Source organism: Lampris incognitus, chromosome 12 (assembly GCF_029633865.1).
Source record: "Lampris incognitus isolate fLamInc1 chromosome 12, fLamInc1.hap2, whole genome shotgun sequence".
Classification (NCBI taxonomy): Eukaryota; Metazoa; Chordata; class Actinopteri; order Lampriformes; family Lampridae; genus Lampris; species Lampris incognitus.
The window spans coordinates 35,114,201-35,133,786 of NC_079222.1; the positions used below are offsets into that span (position 1 = coordinate 35,114,201).

Below are 19,586 nucleotides of genomic sequence, written 5' to 3' on the forward strand. Positions count from 1 at the left end.
TGTCATCTTTCTTTATTTGTGTGTTATCGCCATCTCTCTCAACAGAGGTGGTGAATCCTGAGGAGTGCGCCCAGCTTCTTCGTCACACGGCGAGCTCCCCCAACCTACCTGCCCAATACTGGCTCACTCTCCATTGCCTGCTCAGGCATTTCTCTAGGGTGTGCCATAACGGCTCCAAGAACCTGCTCACCGCCAGAACCTTGGGCGAGATTTTCAGCCCTGTATTTTTCAGACAACAGGCTGCCAGGTGGGTGTCAATGCAGCACTGTCTGCCGAGGGACCGTGCCACACTGACACATGGTTTGGCCTTTCAGAAATACCCACTCGGGCAGCAGACTCAGGCATACATGCTCAATCATGCACAGCTGTGAGACAGTGACTCTTAAACAAGCAGACACGCAGACACTGATACTCAGGCGAGCGTTCACGTGTGCACACAGAGCTGCCGGGATGCATGCTGTCAGACACCCATGCATGTTAGCAGTTCAACGATTTAAGTTGGAGCATCTCCATTGCTAGCTGTGTTGTGCGATTAAAGCGGCAAGGCTTGCATTTGCTATCAGTGTGGGATCAGCGTAGGATAACCAGAGCAGGAGGGACAGTCATCCATGCTGGTAAAAAAAAACAAAAAAAAACTGACTTGAGCTTATCTTTTTCTACAGCTGTGAGCCTACCCTGGATGTTCACTGCAAGATCATCGAGATCCTGGTGACAAGCGAATGGAGTGAAAGTCAGGCGGCTGCAGAACGACCGGGATTCCACTCCTACCTAAAACGAGCGTGGGCGGGCAACATGACGGCTGGTTGTTAAACTTTATATTCTGTCAAAGATAAATACCCAGTTCAGATATTAATGCATTGCATATGTTAGCATGTCTGTTAGGAAACGACTAACACCAAAATGAACATTTTAATAACTTTTAATACTATTTTTCAAACAATGTGAAATGGCCGCTGTCCAACGTCCAACCAGACATGTTGGCGATAATCAAAAATCAAGTTTAGACTATTTTTCTGCACTGGAGGACGCTCGTGTGTTTCTAGGACAGAACAATGAACTTCCCGAGGGAAATGACGCGACCAACACACGTCATAAATAGTGGCATGACGCGCACGACCACGCACAAATTACAAGCAGACATTTTGACCGCTCATGGTCGTTTTTGGTAGTTCTTAATCATCACTTCTTTTTTTGTGTGCAATTGATCTAAAACTAATTTTAATGCAAATATAGGCAATTTTAGGAGCATTCAGGGAGAGGCAGGTCTGTATCTTTTTTTTTTTTTTTACCAAGTTCTTAAAACTTCGAAAATCCAAAACTGTCAAAATGGCCGGCTTGGTCATTCTAGTGTTAAAAACTTCATTTTTTTTTCTTTCTAAACAACGTTTTTCTACTTATAGCACAAAAAGTTCGTGTTTTCTTCGTATATTCCAAATTGCTCCAGCATAGTTATTAAATTGTGTAGAGTAGCATACACCTACACTTAAAAGTTAGAAAGTTCATATTCTTCTGACAAAAGTGTGAGTGTTGGTGAGATTCATACCAACACTGAACACGTTTCCATGCACACTAATAAACCGATCAGTATGTGATTTCTGGAGCTCCCTGGTTACTCAAGTAGTCATGTAAACAGTGTAAACTACTAATAAGACACGTTAGCCCCCTAGCTAACGGGTCTGACCCTTTAGCCGAGCGGTTAGTGACGTCGCCTTGTGGTGCAGTACACCCCGTATCGAATCCCGCACCGGGCAAGAACATAACCGGTTACATTGGTGGCAGCGGGGGGGATCCGGAAGTGTGCAGATCCTCAGAAGTCTCTTCGGAGCGCGGGAATAACAGCGCGAGGGCGCGCTTCCGGGGAGGGTGACGACTGTAAACTACTAATAAAACACGTTAGCCCCTAGCTAACGGGTCCCGCACCGGGCAAGAAAATAACCGGTTACAACAGCATAAACCGATCTGCTTTACCGGATAACAGCCATTATCGGATTATGAGAAATCAGGTAAACACGCCTCGTTTTTGCCCAATAATCCGTTTATTCGGCGCATGTATACAGCTTAATCTGGCTTCGTTCGTTTTATCACATCTGCGCATGTGTAAATATGTCAAAGCGGATGTAGTTAAAAACACAAGAAGAAGAACGCGAGCGGAAGCAGCGTGAACATGGCGAGCAGCGGCGGGAGGCAGCATTGTTGGAGCGACGTGGGGACAAACTTCGTGTTAAAATGAAGTTTGTCCCCATGGTGAAGTCCTCTCTCCATTCTGCGTCTGAGAGTTCCTCCAGCACCGCTCTCTCCCACCAGTCCTTGCTCCCAATGCGCATCCAGCCGGAACGGGGTTTTGGCGGCGGTGCTGCCAAGACCAAAAGCGGATGCTTGCTGTAAAAGAGCTGGTCGTCGTTTGCGGCAAGGCGAAGAAGGAGAGTCCTGCTAAGCTTTCGCACGTGCAACAACTCCCACACGAGCACAGCCCTGACCGGCACCAACGCTATGCCGGGCGACGCCATCTTGTCAACAGGAAGTTTGAGTTTTACGTCACGTCCTTGTGGAAGAAGTCCAACTATTGGCTGACTCATGTAAACGAGTTTTGGTTTTTTTCCCGATATCGCATTACTGAAGTGCATGCAAACGCGTTAACTGGGATTATTACCATTACCTGGTTATTCCCAGTTATCGGATTATTGTGATCATGTAAACAGGTTCACTTTTTGTCAGAAGACTTATAAAATAATTTTATAATATTTCATAATATTTGGTTTTATATAATATATTATTATAAATATATAATATAATATAATATATATAATTAAAATATAATATAATATATATAATTAAAATATAATATCATTATATAATATAAAATAATTATATCATGTAAGATCATTATAAATTGTATAATATTAGAAAACAGAAGAATGTAAATAAAGTCTGTGGTATGTGTGAATAGATGACGCTGATTAAATAATGATGCTATAGACCGTAGCTAGCTTTACTTGGAGCTGTGTTAAGACCTAGTCAGTCTTGAAGGACGGTCTGCAGAGGCTGCACTCATTGCAGTTCTGAGATGACCCCGTCAGATGGTCTTAGTTTACTGCTGCAGTTCTTCCAGGATTTGAGCATTTGGAATACCTGATCTCATGTGTAGGTGCTGGTAGGCCTGTCGCTCCTGTGCCCCCTTTGCTTTTAGCTAGAGACGTGGTGTAGAAAACAGGGATTTTGGGCAATGGAAACCAAAAAAAGAGGAGTGTGATTATCAGCCTTTTTTTGTTGTTGTAATATTTTGTTTGCTTGCCTGTCGATCTGCAGATTGTTAAAATCCCGGTTGCAATCACAGTTTCTCTCCCCCAGTGACATCTCTTCATGTGTAACGTTATTAATGGGCGACATATGAAGCAGGTATTGGTACACAGGTTTTATAAGCTGCAGGCTCCACGGGCTTTGCCAGCCTCTTAATGTACGAGTTCAGAGGCTTGCGTGGCACAGTTTTGTTTTCATAAAGGTAGTTAAGAAACACGGTTTTTTGGCCGGTCCAGACGCCCAGCTCTAGCTGGGGCTGTTAAAACATTTTATTACCTTAGGCTATTTATAATGTTCCCTTGCATGGGGCAGTCTCAGCTGACAGTGATTTTCACCTGCAGGCGGATTTGCACGACGGGGATGGATGGCTGCATGGATGGATGGATGAATAAACTGATGGATTATGTATTGATAGATAGATGGATGCATCGGCTGCAAGGGCGAGACCCAAACCCAAAATTAAAAGCTTGTGTTTGGGTTTTCTGCCCCAGTAGATGGGAAAATTTGTTCAACTCTGGTCCCCTCGCACACTGTGCTGAGGGCTGAGACTGCTAGAGATGCAAAGAGAAACAAAGAGAGGGAAATACATTTGAAGCACAAGCCTTTTTGGATGTACATATAATGCACATGTGTATTTCTATGAATGAGAGTGCATGTGTGTGTGTGTGTGTGTCTACGGGCGGTTGCGCGCCTCCTCCCAGCTACCGGGTGCCTATTTTAAGTAAGCGACAAAGGGCCCACTTGGATTTGGTTGGCAACAAGGTTCGCCCGCTCCACAGAGCTCCTCTTGTTAACTGGTGGCTGCCTCTAATTTCTACCCCCACCCCACATACCCCGTCCTCCCTCCCTTCAAGTTCTCCACATGCCCCCCCCCCTCCCTCCCTTGCCTAAAAGTACCAAGCTCAGCAAATATTTGAAACTTTGCAAGTTAATCATGAGACCGAACACCCCCTACCCCCTTCCATTACAAACGGAGAGGGGAGAAGTCAGGGGGTGAGCGAGAGACCGAGCGACGGCTGGCACAAAGGACAGGTTCCAGAGTGGGCCGCGGTGACACCGGGGTGACCGCTGCTGATCATTAACCAGCTGCCCCCTTGCGAGTGGGCCTCAGCATAGCAGGCCTCCGAGAGAGAGAGAGAGAGAGAGAGCGAGAGAGAGAGCGAGAGAGAGAGAGAGAGAGAGAGAGAGAGAGAGAGGCCCAACCTTTCTCCACGCTCACGCCACTCTTCAGATCAGGAGCTGGTCCGGCAGCGGAGGCAGTCGCATGTGGCACCTGCTCCACAGCAAGCGGATTACCTGGATTTGATCAGGAGCGGTGCGCCGTCGTCAGCGTGTAGCACTTAGCGAGGAAGGATCCGGCTTCTCTGTGGCTTAAGCTACGGAATGGAGCTTTACAGGAGGACTTGAAATCAGCTTTTTTTTTTTTTGGTGGGGGTGGGGGTGGGGGGGGATTAAACGCATTTTTGGAAGAATGAAAAAAGCCTTTTAAAGGAGAGATTGGGAGTTTACCGAAACATGCACAACTTGCAACGTAAGTGGATTTTGCCTACGTAGCCGTGAGAGTCTTACGGCGGCGGAGGGAAGTTTGCTTCCGCCGGTGCTGATGGAAATAGTCACACAGATGGATCTGATGGATGCTATTTTTTTTCCCTTTTATTTCCTTTTTTTTTTTAATCGGGCTTTATAATAGACGAGCGTGACAGGTTTCGGTTTTCTGACGCTTCTAGCAGGTTCTGTGATATGGCTGGTTTTGTCTAGGGCATTCTCTCGATTGGCGTTGCTGTTATGCAACGAGGAGCGATGTTTCAGACCCTCTATATCATTTACATTGCGTTGCTGTGCTTAATTGGGCATGCTGATTAATCTGGGAGGCGGTTCAGTTCAGTATTCTATCGCTCCTGTGGAAAAGGGCTAATGAATATCACCGAATTACCGAACATCACATTGAAATTAGGACGAGGGCTTGGCTGGTATAGTGTAGTAGATATGCGGTGCCGGTCTACCGTGCCCACATGGTCATTCAGATTACAGGCTCAGCGAGCATTCAGACAGAATTACTTGTAAATCTTGATAAAAATGTTTCTTTTTGGGGGGGGGGGGTTCATCCCTTACAAACTGAGAATGGACAGAACCAGGCCAGCTACCCTTCCACATTCAAACCCCAGGATGAAAATGACAACATTACTCTCATCTCATTTAAAGCTTACCAAGAACCCGGTCTATTTTAGTGCCCCTCGGCCTCCCAGAGATAGCTTCCTGGATTGCCCTGAATGTCGTACTATGGGATTACGGGTGTATTTTGGAGCTGGTGGTGCCACTAACCAGGTGAAGCATTAGAGCGTCGCTGTCTACGTGCTGCTGCAGCATAGCTGGGTTTGTCTGTGTGCCAACAGTGGGATGGACTAACCCTTTGCACGACACACACACGCACAGGGAGGAGGAGGAGGAGGAGGAGGAGGAGGAGGAGGAGGAGGGGCTGAACAACCTGCAGAGAGCGAGTGGCCAAGCTAGGGAGAGGGGATGACGGAGACGAGAATGAAAAGGGCTGCGGGTCCTTTTCTCCCCCTGCACTAGTCCGGAGACATTGCGCAGTCGCCTTCGTACGCGTGGACGTCTACTAGGACAGCATGTCGGATGCTAAACAAGAACCTTCAGCTGTTTCGAGCCTGTGTGGTTTCTTGCACATGGCCTTTGGTCGCAGATTGAAGTAGAGAGGTAGATAGCAATGGGCTTTCAAAATGACCTCGTCCATCTCAGGAAATGAAAGATGCAGGAGTGGTTTGTGACATACCCCCCGCGTGATTGGTTGTGGTAAGTGATGTAACATGTTACTGAGCAGTTTGTCCTCAATGGCTCCTCAGATGGGCTGTAAGGTGGTTATACCCTACATCTTGCTTGCCTCTTTATGACGGATATATGTTAGAATCGGTGAAATGTGCAGTCGGGTTCTTGTTAGAAAAAAAGGAGCATGTGACGCGAGGTACTCGGACAAGCTTGCAGGGCACAAGCAGACTACCCGTGCTTTCTTTCTGCGCTCATCAGGGGGTAAAGATGGATTTTGAGACTGAATGCTGTAAAAAAAGAAAAAAAAATTAGAAATCCTGAACGTCATCGCAGCTGTGGTTTTGCGGCCGAGTAGCCGATAACTGCGAGTGTGTGTGTGTGTGCAACATTCTGCAAAAGTCCACTGCAGCAGAAAGCGTGCTGATGCGGAGGGGGTGACTGAAGAGAGCCCAGACCGGTGGGTGACACCAGTCCGGTGTGTTAGTTTTGCTGCTGCTAGCTCTGCTGCAACACCCGAGAGCTCGTGTGCGAGCCGGCCTCAGCACATTTAGCCTGCTGAACTGACGCTATCCCCAATTTCTTCTTTGAAGGCGATAAGCGTCTTATTGTGACGATATCTGTGATCCGTGGTAGTTTATTTGTCCATTGTCATGGCCGGTGTCCTCATAGAGTTATTTATTTTCATTTGTCTCTTGCAGTCGTTTTTAGGTAATGCCTGTGTGAGGGTAATTTATTTGTCTTCACCTCTAGAGAGCCTCCAGGTTTAATTTATAATGGTGCTGCATGTTTTGATTACGTCTTTTGGAAAGACATTAATCCCTTGGTGTGATTGTGCTCTCTTGAGGGGCTCCGTTCCTCGGTGTGATTTACGATAAGGCCGCATCCCTTCACTTGCAGCCGGTTATTTATAGAGACTGTTTGTTTTCCTGTTTCTCATCTGTTCTTCCCACCTCAAGCTTCAGAGCCTCGTCGTTACAGGGAAACATAATTTTGGCTCATTTCAGTGTAGGACGGAAGGATGACTGAGTGCGCTCTAGTAGAGCGTGTTTGACTATATTGCTGCATGACTGTTGAAATTACTTCCGTTTTTTTTTTTTTTTTTGTTTCTAGAGAGACACGTTGAAATTTTTAGTGCCTTCAAAGTCCAATTTTTGTCCAAGCAAATGCAATTTTGTCACTATTCTAGGATTCATTTCACGGTGTTGCTGACTTTTTTTCCCTCACTATCCGCACAGAAGAAGCATCAAATTCAATCAGTTAATCATCAGCATAGTTTTATAAGTTTGACTTGAGCGTGCATCAGATTTTATTGCGGTAGCTATTTATAAACAGCTTTGTGTCTTGTTGTCACAGCCCTACCTCCAAAGCCACCCAAGCCCACATCTGTGAATAACAACGGTATAAACAACAACATGGCTCTGCAAGATGCCGAATGGTACTGGGGAGATATCTCGAGAGAGGAAGTCAACGAGAAGCTGAGAGACACCGCGGACGGTACGTTCTTGGTGCGAGACGCCTCGACAAAGATGCACGGGGACTATACTCTCACTCTGAGGTAAGTTCTCACCACCTCCCACTCTTGATATTTCAAGTGTCATTGTCATCCGGCTGGTTGAACATGCATTGAACTGGATTTTTTCGTTAATTCTACAGGAAAGGAGGCAACAATAAGCTCATCAAAATATTCCATCGGGATGGAAAGTATGGTTTTTCAGACCCACTGACCTTCAACTCTGTTGTGGAGCTCATCAACCACTATCGCAACGAGTCACTGGCTCAGTACAACCCTAAGCTAGATGTCAAACTCCAGTATCCTGTCTCCAAACACCAGCAGGTAAGTCGCTGGCTCAAACCAGACACATATGACGCTATACAAGTTTTAATCACAAACAAAAAAAAAACCCTCCGTTGATTTTAAATCTTTCCTCAGGATCAGGTGGTGAAGGAGGACAACATTGAAGCTGTGGGGAAGAAGCTATGTGAATACCATCAGCAGTACCATGAGAAGAATAAGGAGTATGACCGTCTTTACGAGGAGTACACCAGAACATCACAAGTGAGTTCCAGCCACAACAGTGTCACATCAGCCAGTGTGCTGCTGCAGACCCGCTTCACAATGTTGAGCTGAGGTTCGCTAATGCCGCCGATTTTCCTTTCAGGAAATCCAAATGAAAAGAACAGCTATAGAGGCGTTCAACGAAACGATTAAGATATTTGAAGAGCAATGCCAAACACAAGAGCGGTACAGCAAGGAGTACATTGAAAAGTTCAGGAGAGAAGGCAATGACAAGGAGATCCAGAGGTATAGTCGTACACCTTGTTTTACCCTCATAATTTGGAGAGAAAACAAATTCCGGATCATACGTAATCATGCATGACTCGCTGTTCTTCAGGATCATGGGCAACTACGAGAAGCTGAAGTCCAGGATAAGTGAGATTGTGGACAGCAAGCGTCGGCTGGAAGAAGATCTCAAGAAACAAGCGGCAGACTACAGAGAGATCGACAAAAGGATGAACAGCATCAAGCCTGACCTCATCCAGCTCCGGAAGACGAGAGATCAATATCTCATGTATGTTTCGTACACCAGCTATGTCCCAGCTAGCATTGCCGCGTCCCCCACTGGGATACGATGAGAATGGGTCGTTCCTGTTTCTAATGGGTCAACCACAATTTTCTGTTCTAGGTGGCTCACCCAGAAGGGCGTTCGGCAGAAGAAACTTAACGAGTGGCTTGGGATAAAAAACGAGAACACAGAAGAGTAAGTGTTTGGGACGAGTCAAACGGCGGTTGATCGATAAGAGCACCGTAGCACGCAAATGATGCGAGGGCTTGTTTTCATACTTTGTGTTGTGTCCCCAATCTATTTTTAGTCAATATTCTATGGTAGAAGATGACGAAGACCTTCCTCATCACGATGAGCGATCCTGGAAACTGGGTAACATTAATCGACTCCAGGCCGAGGCTCTCCTCCGGGGCAAGCGAAATGGAACATTCCTGGTTCGAGACAGCAGCAAAGCGGGATGCTACGCCTGCAGCGTTGTGTATGCATCTATTCATTGTCATGATGGTTAGCTAAGCTGTGGGAGATGTTGTGTGGCTGTAGGAGACTAGCCTTGGCACATAGAATAAACAGTCGTGATAGGTTTTTTTAGACAAAGAAAAGTATGACTTATGTCCTTTTTCTTTACTTTTTACAGTGTGGACGGTGAAGTGAAGCACTGCGTCATCAACAAGACACCCTCAGGGTACGGGTTTGCCGAGCCGTACAACCTGTACAGTTCACTAAAAGAACTAGTACTTCACTACCAGCACACGTCTTTGGTTCAGCACAACGACTCCTTGAATGTCACGCTAGCGTACCCCGTCTATGCTCAGGAGAGACGATAAGGACCCAGACCCAGACAGGTGGACGGGTGGAAGGGCCTCCTCCTCAAGAGTGGACTTCTTGGGACTCGCGGATGAAAGTGAACACGGACTTTAAACCGAGAGGGAAGTGACACAGCAAATAAAGCCTGGAGAAAAAAATAATTCAGTGACTTTGACCGAGCGCAGCGGGGAGACTGAATGTAGATTAATTTCTTTAACGCTTTTCGTGGGAGCACAGAATCGAGAGCAGAAGCTGCTGAGCTCTCCCTTGGTGCAGAGCAATGGAGGCCTTTTCCTCACGGTGCTCGTCCTTTCTCGAAGCTCTACCAGCAGGAATTTCGAAACGCAGCAGATAACACTCGAGCGGATCTGTACCCACTAGCCACAACTCTTGCTCCCCGTCATTTCCTTCCTTCCCTCTCAGTTCATTTCATCCCCCCTTTGTGTACATGTGCGCACAAGTGTTCTTATGTATGTTGCTGTGAGCAAGTGTGTGATTGTCCATGTGACCAAAAATTTTGCAGGATCAGGAAGGCATGACGTGGCGGGTGTCTAACCCATTTGTTTGAGATAACCTTAGAAGCAGACCTTGGATCAGCTGATAAATGTAGCAAAAAAAAGGCACTTTTTAACAGAGTTTAAATGATTTTTTTTTATTTTATGGACTTAAACTTGAGGAGCGGAGAGGACGAGACGGCGAGATCCCTGCTCTCCCCCCGTGTTGAGACATTGTTATCGTGCAGACTCGGTCTTGGATCTTTCTTCTGGCAAGCAAAACCACGAACGGACTTGAAAATGGGAATAATTCAGTTTGTAAATAGACGAAAGTGTACACAGCGATGAAATTTAATGTACCATACCAAAAAAAAAGATCACTTCCTGTTTAGTTATATTCTGATCTGCTATGCAATTCTGTCTCCCATATTTCAGCAACATTGTTTTGTTTTGGGGTTTTTTTTGTGCAACCAATGATATAAGCTTTTTTCTTTTCTTTTCCTGTGAAAATAACCAAAAGGATACTTTGTGTCAGAATGCAAATATAAATACAATAGTACTATATACTTTATTACAAATTACTTTATCCGCTGGTGTAAAAAATGGAAAAGATAAGTATTTTATTACTCTTTGTTTTTTTTTTTTTAAAGATAATGTTTTTGGCATTTCCCGCCTCTTTCTGATAGTGATAGTAGAGAGACAGGAGAAAGGGGGGGATGACGCGCAGCAAACGTCCCGGGCCGGTTTCGAACCCGGGCCGCTGCAGTAAGGACTCGGCCTTATAAGGTACGCGCTCTACCAGGTCGGCCACCGGGGGCGCCCTAGTATTAGTCTTCTTTTTTTTTTTTGTGGCTTCAAACTAACATTGTTATCGGGCAGAGCCTTCTGGGTATTCGAGCTGCTTCAGTCACGTGAACGGTTTCTTCGCGCGGTAGGCCCGCGTGCTGTATTTTTACACGTAGAGTCAGACGTTGTAGCACTGAGCAAGGATGCCGGCGAGCTGAGTTTTGCCAGTTTCAAACCTATAGTGCGTGGACACACCTTCCCAACCATGCCCATGATTACAATAGAGATGTATTTTTTGATAAAAACTCGCCCCCCATCCATCGGTTGGAGGTGATGGATGAATACACATCCGTCAGGAATCCTTTTATCTTCCCGTATGCGTTGCCCACATGTAGTATTTTTCTGTATCAGAAAATCCTAAAAGTAGAGACATGGGTGAATCAGCTCGTTTTCTATTTCTAGAAGACAGCGCCAGCGAGCGGTGGCGCTGTCTGCAGAAGGTACCCAAAATGGCGGCGGCCAGTGCGAGGCCCGCTCACTTCCGCTCTCGCGCCGCTTTTTTACAAGCGTGTGTCGCTCGGGCGGTCAGGCACGTGAGACGGGACCAGCCGGTCAGTCGGAACCTCAGCGGACGTCTTAAGTCGCCCTCATCTGTTGAATGTATTCATTTGGCAACCGCGATGACGTCACCGTCAGCGTTTGGGGCCGTGGTACTGCTGGCCCAGTTGATATGGAAAGACGAGAGTTAAACCATCGCTTAATCACATATATCCTGCTTGAGAATTTCGTTTATTTTGTTGTTTTTTTTTTGTTGTTTTTTTTTAGATATTGCAATTCTAGATCTACTTGCCTTACATTTGATTTAGACACGCTATTTTCCAAAATGTACGTTGCCCTGCACAACTGGAAAGTTATTGTCCTTGTGTCAGATATATTTTTAAGTAACATAAAACGATTAGTTATATGAATATTAACCTCCAATTTTGATTGCCCGTTTATTTTGAGTGAATTGTTTAAATGTGACTCCGCCCCCCCCCGCAATACTTTGCATCACTTACGTCATGGAAATTGGCCACACGTGTGCACATGTGGCCAATGTTACACAGTTTCTTGCGTCATCCTACACCAATAAATAGAACATTGTGAGCTGGAAACTAGTTAAAACAGTTTGGCTTTTATTTTGAATAATGCATTATATGATTTTGAATAATATTTTATTTTGAATAAAATATTCAAAATATAAACATTATATTTATGATACTTGAATAATTTTTTAATCTATAGGACAGGATAGTACTTGACATTTCAAGCCAAACGCAAATTCAAACCTACAAAAATGTAACTATTTCCCGAGCACTTCGACATTAACTGGTGCTTATGTGTTAATTGGTTAATTGTTCATTTGTTTGATTTGAAGCCACTTAAAGTGATCAGCTGAAAGTTTGGGATACTAGATCACATATACCCGAGACATTTATTATGTAAAAAAAAATTACTCTCATCTTGTTTTAATCCCTAGGATCTGTCGATACAGTCATACTTGTTCTAATCCAATTTTGTCTTGTTTTAAAATTTGTACCTGTCTTTAGAAAAACACTGAACTTTTTTTTTCTGTCCACCCTCGTGGCTTTAATGACTTCTTCAATTATTATTTTAGACCTGATTGTCAGAATTAGGATGGAATAGACATTTGCCAGCGTTCCCCGGCTTTGTTCAAAGAAAATAAAACACCTTTTGTTTTTATTTTTCAACAAACTGTCTGTTGGAGTGTTGTTTTTAAACAAAAAAAAATGAACAACTGATAGAAATGAATGAAGGAACACAAATTCTGTAAAATGTGGTTCTGAAATTATGCAAATCAGGTGGGAAGTCAGTGTGTTGTCAGAAGCTAGCCAAATAACTGGTCAGTAGCATCAGCTGTTTTGGCTTTTACACAGGGCTAACTTTTAATTATTTACTGTAATGGCTGCAGATTACCCTTCATATCCTCTGCACCGTGTAGAGCATTTCCACAGATTGAAGCACGCCGAGCTATACAACCCATGGATGGGTTGGTTAACAGTATGGTCACCAGGAACAGTCATATAATATATGAAACATGGCCTCTTTGTCTCTAACAATTACTTTGAAGATTTTTTAATGTCCTATTTCTACATAAATGTGTTGATGTGCCCACAAATCACATTTACTGACACACTTTCTAGAAAAGCCCACTATGAAAACTGCAATCCCAACCCAGGAATTTTGCAAATGCAAATCCAAATCCAATTTTGCAAATGCAAACCCATGAATTTTGCAGATGCAAACCACAACTGATTTGGCCAAGGATGAGGAAGTATAACAAAAATGTAGCTCTAACCCTCATAAACTATGTTGACAAACCTGGATATTTTAACCCCCACCATATTGCAACAGTCCTAGATCGCAGGATGTACATGTGTTGTAATCTATTGTGCAGCTAAACTAATGAATTCTGAGAAGATGTGCAGGGTTTCGTGACTAAGCCAGATCTCTTCTAGACAGGGAGAGTCACAAAATAGATGGTTTACTCAATTTATCGCTCAAAGATTCCTCTGCACGTTTTCAACCCTCATGCAGAGACAGTGGATGTGTGCACACTACTGTAAAATTACATATCTACAGCCAAGTACACGTCTAATGTGCAGTAATATGGAGTTTGATGGGAAGTAATGGTGCAAAACGAGGCAACAAAATGTTGAGACCTTTTCAGCCTGATTTAGGGCGGCACGGTGGCGCAGTGGTTAGCGCCGTCGCCTCACAGCAAGAAGGTGCTGGGTTCGAACCCCGGGGTTGTCCAACTTTGGGAGGGGTCATCCCAGGTCGTCCTCTGTGTGGAGTTTGCATGTTCTCCCCGTGTCTCCCACCATCAAAAAGGTATGCAGGTCAGGGTTTATGGTCCTGTCTGTGCCCCTGAGCAAGGCAATGGGAAAAGAACTGGAGTTGGTCCCCGGACGCTGCACGACGGCGGCTGCCCGCTGCTCCTAGCGACACAGCTAGGATGGGTGAAATCCAGAGAAGAATTTGCCTACGGGGATCAATAAAGTATATCCAAAAAATGTATACATATATATATATATATATATATATATATATATAAATTAACCTCCATGATGTTCAGAGAACACTTCAGAACATAAACCTTATTCAGAAGCATAGCCAAGTCTGTGCTTATGAATAAGGGCAGGTGGTTATGAAACACATGACTTATGGAGGGAGATGGATTTCAAAATAGACAATTCTTCTATACATGCTCTGTTCCCAGTGGAGAGTATTTCTATAAATACCAGCCGTGGCCCATCTACCCTTTATCTACACCAGTCGAGCGACTGGCGTCTATCCTCGCAGGCCTTGGTCAGAGGACAGGAAACACCTGGACAGCTGACACACAACCACAAGACACACAATCACGTACACACCACTGGGCGACTTGGAGACTCTGACTCAGCCAACATGCTTGTGGGACGAAATCCGCAAGAGAACATACAAGCTCCACGTAGTCGAGTTTAAATTGAACCCAGAACCCTGAACACCAAGTTACCATGCTGCCCAAGCTACTGTAGAAATACCACTATTGCACCACTAGTGATAATCCATCCATTATCCAAGCCGCTTATCCCAATTGGGGTCGCGGGGAAGCTGGAGCCTATCCCAGCAGTCACTGGGCGGCAGGCGAGGAGAAACCCTGGACAGGCCGCCGGGCCTTCACAGGGCCCACACATTCACAATTTAGTACCTGACCTACATGTCTTTGGACTGTGGGAGGAGACCAGAGCCCCCGGAGGAAACCCACGCGGACACGGGGAGAGCATGCAAACTCCACACAGAGGACGACCCGGGATGACCCCAAGGTTGGACTACCCTGAGGCTCAAACCCAGGACCTTCTTGGTGTGAGGCAACTGTGCTAACCACTACACCACCGTGCCGCGCTACTGATAATAATGATAGTAAATGTTGGAGTAAGAATTGTAACAGTGGTTGAAGCATTGTTTGGATTTCCAACCTGTGATAATGTCTTCATATCAGGGCTCCTATCAACTCTTTTTGAATCATATCAGCTAAGTGAAGCATTACTCCAAGGCGGCTCAGAGGCCCAACACGGAAACTCCAATCCACAAGCCAGTCCAGACACCACCTGAGGCCAGCTGACCTGCTAAAGAAGGTTCCATGTCTCACTTCACCTCAGTTTGTGGACTGGACACATCTACAGAAAGTCCTGGAGCCAGGTTTCCTGTACTGTTCTTGTAAACAAGTCAAGAAAAAGAGGCCTGTGTGTTTCTAACACCCGTCACACCACGCCGACGTAGCGGGGTCGTCTTTGTCCACGTGACTCTGAAAATGAATTCTTTTGGTTTGCATAGAGCAGTGATGCTTTAGCGGCGGTGACTTATCTGGACAAACCGAGGGCCAAAGATAAAGCGCCAGATCCAGACTGCTGATCTGCGAAGTCCTGATAGAGAGAAGATAGCACCAGCATTACACAATTTCCTGTTAATATTTGCCCGATATATCTGAAGCAATGAAACGAACGCTCAGAAATAGATCCCAGGCAAGTAATCGTGGGAGCAAAGTCCCCAAATTATTGACCTATCTTCTTCGTATGGTTACTGACACATATGTCCGATCGGGTTGCACTAAAGATGGCTTTTATGCTGTTCTAGTGTTGTCCATCGTCATTTATGTAGGCCTGGTCCCTCCAGAGAAGGGCATTGGCTTCGATCTCTAGGATCTATGTGAAAATGTAGGCCTGGAAATGTACGAATAGTCCCACATAACACGCACCACAACCACACAAGAAATGAAATGGCTTCAAAACCTGGTGTCACGTTGTAGGACATCCCTGGCTGCTTGCCTGGGGCGACTCGCGTCGTCTCAGTGGATCTGTTAATCAGTAACCGAGCGTATTGTGCTGACAGGCTGACTTCTGTCTGAGCAGCACAGCGGTTGTAATTGAAAGTCTTGCATCTTTACCGCAATCAGCAGACGGATGGGCTTCATCTACTTCCTTGAGCTGAAGCGGTCAAGTCGAAAACGATATGAAAACAGGCACGCATCTGAGGGGGATTTATGAGTGTTCTGCATTCTGAACAATATGCTTTATTTAATCATTATGGTCATAATATACATTTTTTTGGTATTCTTTTTTAGTAGTGATGCAGGCAAGAATTTGCGACGTAGGCGTGAAAAATCACCTAAAATGAATGGGAGGATCAATGAAATTGGAAATCATAATCAGTGACTTGACAGCCAATATATTATTTATCCGGTATATTTTAAATGCACAGTAAAGGACTCAGAGTCATGGTCCGGGTAGCGTGGCCCTGTCTGCGGGTGGGAAGCCGGATGTGGGTATGCGTCCTGGTCGTCGCACTAGCGCCTCCTCTGGTCGGTCGGGGCGCCAGTTCGGGAGGGGGGAGGGGGAACTGGGGGGAATAGCGTGAACCTCCCACGCGCTACGTCCCCCTGGTGAAACTCCTCACTGTCAGGTGAAAAGAAGCGGCTGGTGACTCCACGTGTATCGGAGGAGGCACGTGGTAGTCTGCAGCCCTCCCCGGATCCGGCAGAGGGGGCGGAGCAGCGACCGGGACGGATCGGAAGAGTGGGGTAATGGGCAGGTTACGCGTCTTTAGACAATGAAACTTTAGATTCAACGAATTGTTCAAATCGTGTCTTTGGATGAACACCATTTGTATTAAAATGAAAACCACGATTGAGATGGTGGCTGGGAGAGAAGCAAGACCTCTCTATAGTAACGGGTTAAGTGCGAAAAATAGGGTGTTGACTTCAACTCATGATGCAAAAGTCCCCTTTGTTATGAAAGTACCTTTGGTAAGGACGTTTCAAAATGGCCGCCGAAAATACACCAGACCACACATCCTTTCTTCTGCTGTAGCTATAATGACAAAAATGGTGTCAAGGTATACATTTTTGTGGTCAAGGAATCCAATAAAATAAGCATCAAGCTAAAAACAAGATTGTTTTCAACTTACCATGGTAATTGTGGGTAGAATATATGAATTTCATTAAAAAATATTAAGATAAGGGAAATCAGGGTGACTTTCTATATCTTTCCTTTAATAACTTTGATTTTGTTTTGAAAATGCATTCTTTTAAATACCACTATCACAGAAATGATCTGGGTTCGATGCTGCCGTACAGACTCTATCGCCTGCCACAGAAAATCAACTTAAAGTTGATCCCTTAGTGAAAATCAGAAGTACTATCAGAAGCAGTGTCACGTGTTCCGGGAACACTTTCTATGAAGCTAGGATCTATAACGCCCTATAAGCATCTATAACGCCCTATAAGCATCTATAATGCCCTATAAGTGTGGCTGTAAGTCATTGTAAGATTCATTATAACCATGTATACGCCCTCACAACACCTCATAACCACCTTTATGATACATTATGTCAATTTAAATGGATTTATGCATTATAAATATGTCATCATTAGCCTGTTTATCTGTCAAATGGCATAATGCATCATAGCCGACTTGTGTTGCTGAAGTTTTGTAGAGGTGCATAATGACACTTCAGTGCTATTTCACAGTCTTCAGCCGTAGCCCTTAGTCATTGTAAAACACATTATAGGAAAGTATGGGCGTTATAGATGCAATAGATGCTTATAGGGCGTTATAGATGTTTATAGGGCGTTATAGATGCAAGCGTCATAGAAAGTGTTACCCGTGCTCCGAAAACGTACCCTTCTGGATCTCTCTGAAAGCCTTGTAGATAGCTACAGCAGAGCCGAAGAAGAGAAGCTAGGGTTTACCAGCAAAGACAAGGCTGAGAATACTTTTGTTCGGGATCCACTGAGCATACGTGTCCTCTGAAGTGCCGCTTATCAAACCTGCCGGCGTGACAGCTGATGAAATCTATTTCGATCTATTCCAACGCAGATGGGGACTCGAAACATTTCGAATGCCTTGTGCGTCCGAGGAGCTGACCCCTGACCTTAAAGCGCTCAGGGAGTCATTGTGATGGCGATCCCGTTTTATCCAGCTGGACCTGAAAATAAACCCGCCGCTCTTAAAGAAGCGTAATCCCCGCTCCGCAAGCGCTCGCTGCCACTGCGAGGGGGGGGGGGGGTGGTGGTGTCACGGGGTCGGCCTGGACGTGACGGGGGACACGCGGAGAGGCACAACAATGCGTTTAAACGATTTCCATTTGAAATGGCAAGAGGATTTCCACTTCTAAACTCCTTATTGATTTACCATTTCGGAGCACGTAGGATAAACACACGTCTATAGGGACCCGTGAGCACGCCATGATTGGCAAGCACAAGCTCAAACATGAAAACAAGCCGCCGCTGCCGTCACGGGTAATCAATCAGCGGGGCCTCCCAACACGCTGGGGGGGGGGAGGTGCCTGTGCTGCAAATCAATCACCTTCAAAGCCAATGGAGCACCCTGTGAGGAAATCTGCTACATCACGTACAGAGCCTGAAGAAACCAGTCATCCCTGTGGTATAGAGGGCTGCGATGAACCAGTTGGGACCAATCACTGCCGAGATCCGCCGGGGCTGCAATCCTCTTAGGCTCACGTCCGACTCCATGTACATCTGTAGGACCTCGTGTAATCTACTGTGCTCTATGGCTCTCCATGTAGAGAGAGGAGACGCAGCGCCGGGATGTAGGACAAGGACAGTCGGTTCGGCTGGGACAAGGGAAAAACAACACGAAACCAGAGAAAACAAACAAAACGAAACGCGGAAAAGGAGAAGAAAATCTGTGTACGAACTCCGTCAGTTATGGTCTCTGTCATTTTGATAACAGCAATGAACGACAGGGCCCTTTTAACACGATGGCGCTGTCGATACGTGACTGGAGCACATTATACCAAATATGAGGTTTTGTTGTGCTGCCAGCGCTGTTTTTAATGTATTTTCACTTTTTAATACACTGAACGAGCATCCGGCTTCACTATCCATAGATAGATAGATAGATAGATAGATAGATAGATAGATAGATAGATAGATAGATAGATAGATAGATAGATAGATAGATAGATAGATAGATAGATAGATAGATAGATAGATAGATAGATAGATAGACAGACAGATAGACAGACAGACAGACACAGAGAGAGATAGATAGATAGATAGATAGATAGATAGATAGATAGATAGATAGATAGATAGATAGATAGATAGATAGATAGATAGATAGATAGATAGATAGATAGATAGATAGATAGATAGATAGATAATAGATAGATAGATAGATAGATAGATAGATAGATAGATAGATAGATAGATAGATAGATAGACAGACAGATAGACAGACAGACAGACACAGAGATAGATAGATAGATAGATAGATAGATAGGTAGATAGATAGATAGATAGATAGATAGATAGATAGATAGACAGACAGACAGACAGACAGACAGACAGACAGACAGAATGACAGAGAGAGAGAGCGATAGATAGATAGATAGATAGATAGATAGATAGATAGATAGACAGACAGACAGACAGACAGACAGACAGACAGACAGACAGACAGACAAACAGACACAGAGAGAGAGAGAGAGAGAGAGAGAGAGAGAGAGAGAGAGAGAGATAGATAGATAGATAGATAGATAGATAGATAGATAGATAGATAGATAGACAGACAGACAGACAGACAGACAGACAGACAGACAGACAGACAGACAGACAGAAGGAAAGAGAGAGAGAGAGCGATAGGATAGATAGATAGATAGATAGATAGATAGATAGATAGATAGATAGATAGATAGATAGATAGATAGATAGATAGATAGATAGATAGATAGATAGATAGATAGATAGATAGATAGATAGATAGATAGATAGATAGATAGACAGACAGAC

At 44.8% G+C, this 19,586-nt stretch overlaps 1 protein-coding gene across 4 annotated transcripts in view; it reads left to right on the plus strand.

Annotated features, from left to right (window-relative positions):
- Positions 1-12,484, plus strand: part of pik3r1 (phosphoinositide-3-kinase, regulatory subunit 1 (alpha)) — a 53,682-nt gene extending 41,198 nt beyond the window's left edge. For 2 of the 4 annotated variants that reach the window (XM_056290249.1, XM_056290250.1), the window contains exons 6-15: positions 46-247; positions 663-802; positions 7,435-7,636; positions 7,735-7,915; positions 8,012-8,137; positions 8,241-8,383; positions 8,475-8,651; positions 8,766-8,840; positions 8,953-9,123; positions 9,280-12,484. In XM_056290249.1, coding sequence (XP_056146224.1) covers positions 46-247; positions 663-802; positions 7,435-7,636; positions 7,735-7,915; positions 8,012-8,137; positions 8,241-8,383; positions 8,475-8,651; positions 8,766-8,840; positions 8,953-9,123; positions 9,280-9,469 — 1,607 coding nt within the window. In that variant the 3' untranslated portion in view covers positions 9,470-12,484. Of the gene's footprint in view, positions 1-45; positions 248-662; positions 803-4,761; positions 4,829-5,815; positions 6,109-7,434; positions 7,637-7,734; positions 7,916-8,011; positions 8,138-8,240; positions 8,384-8,474; positions 8,652-8,765; positions 8,841-8,952; positions 9,124-9,279 lie in introns of those variants that run through there. The other 2 variants (XM_056290251.1, XM_056290252.1) reach the window with 2 other exon arrangements.
- The last annotated feature ends 7,102 nt before the right edge of the window (positions 12,485-19,586 follow it).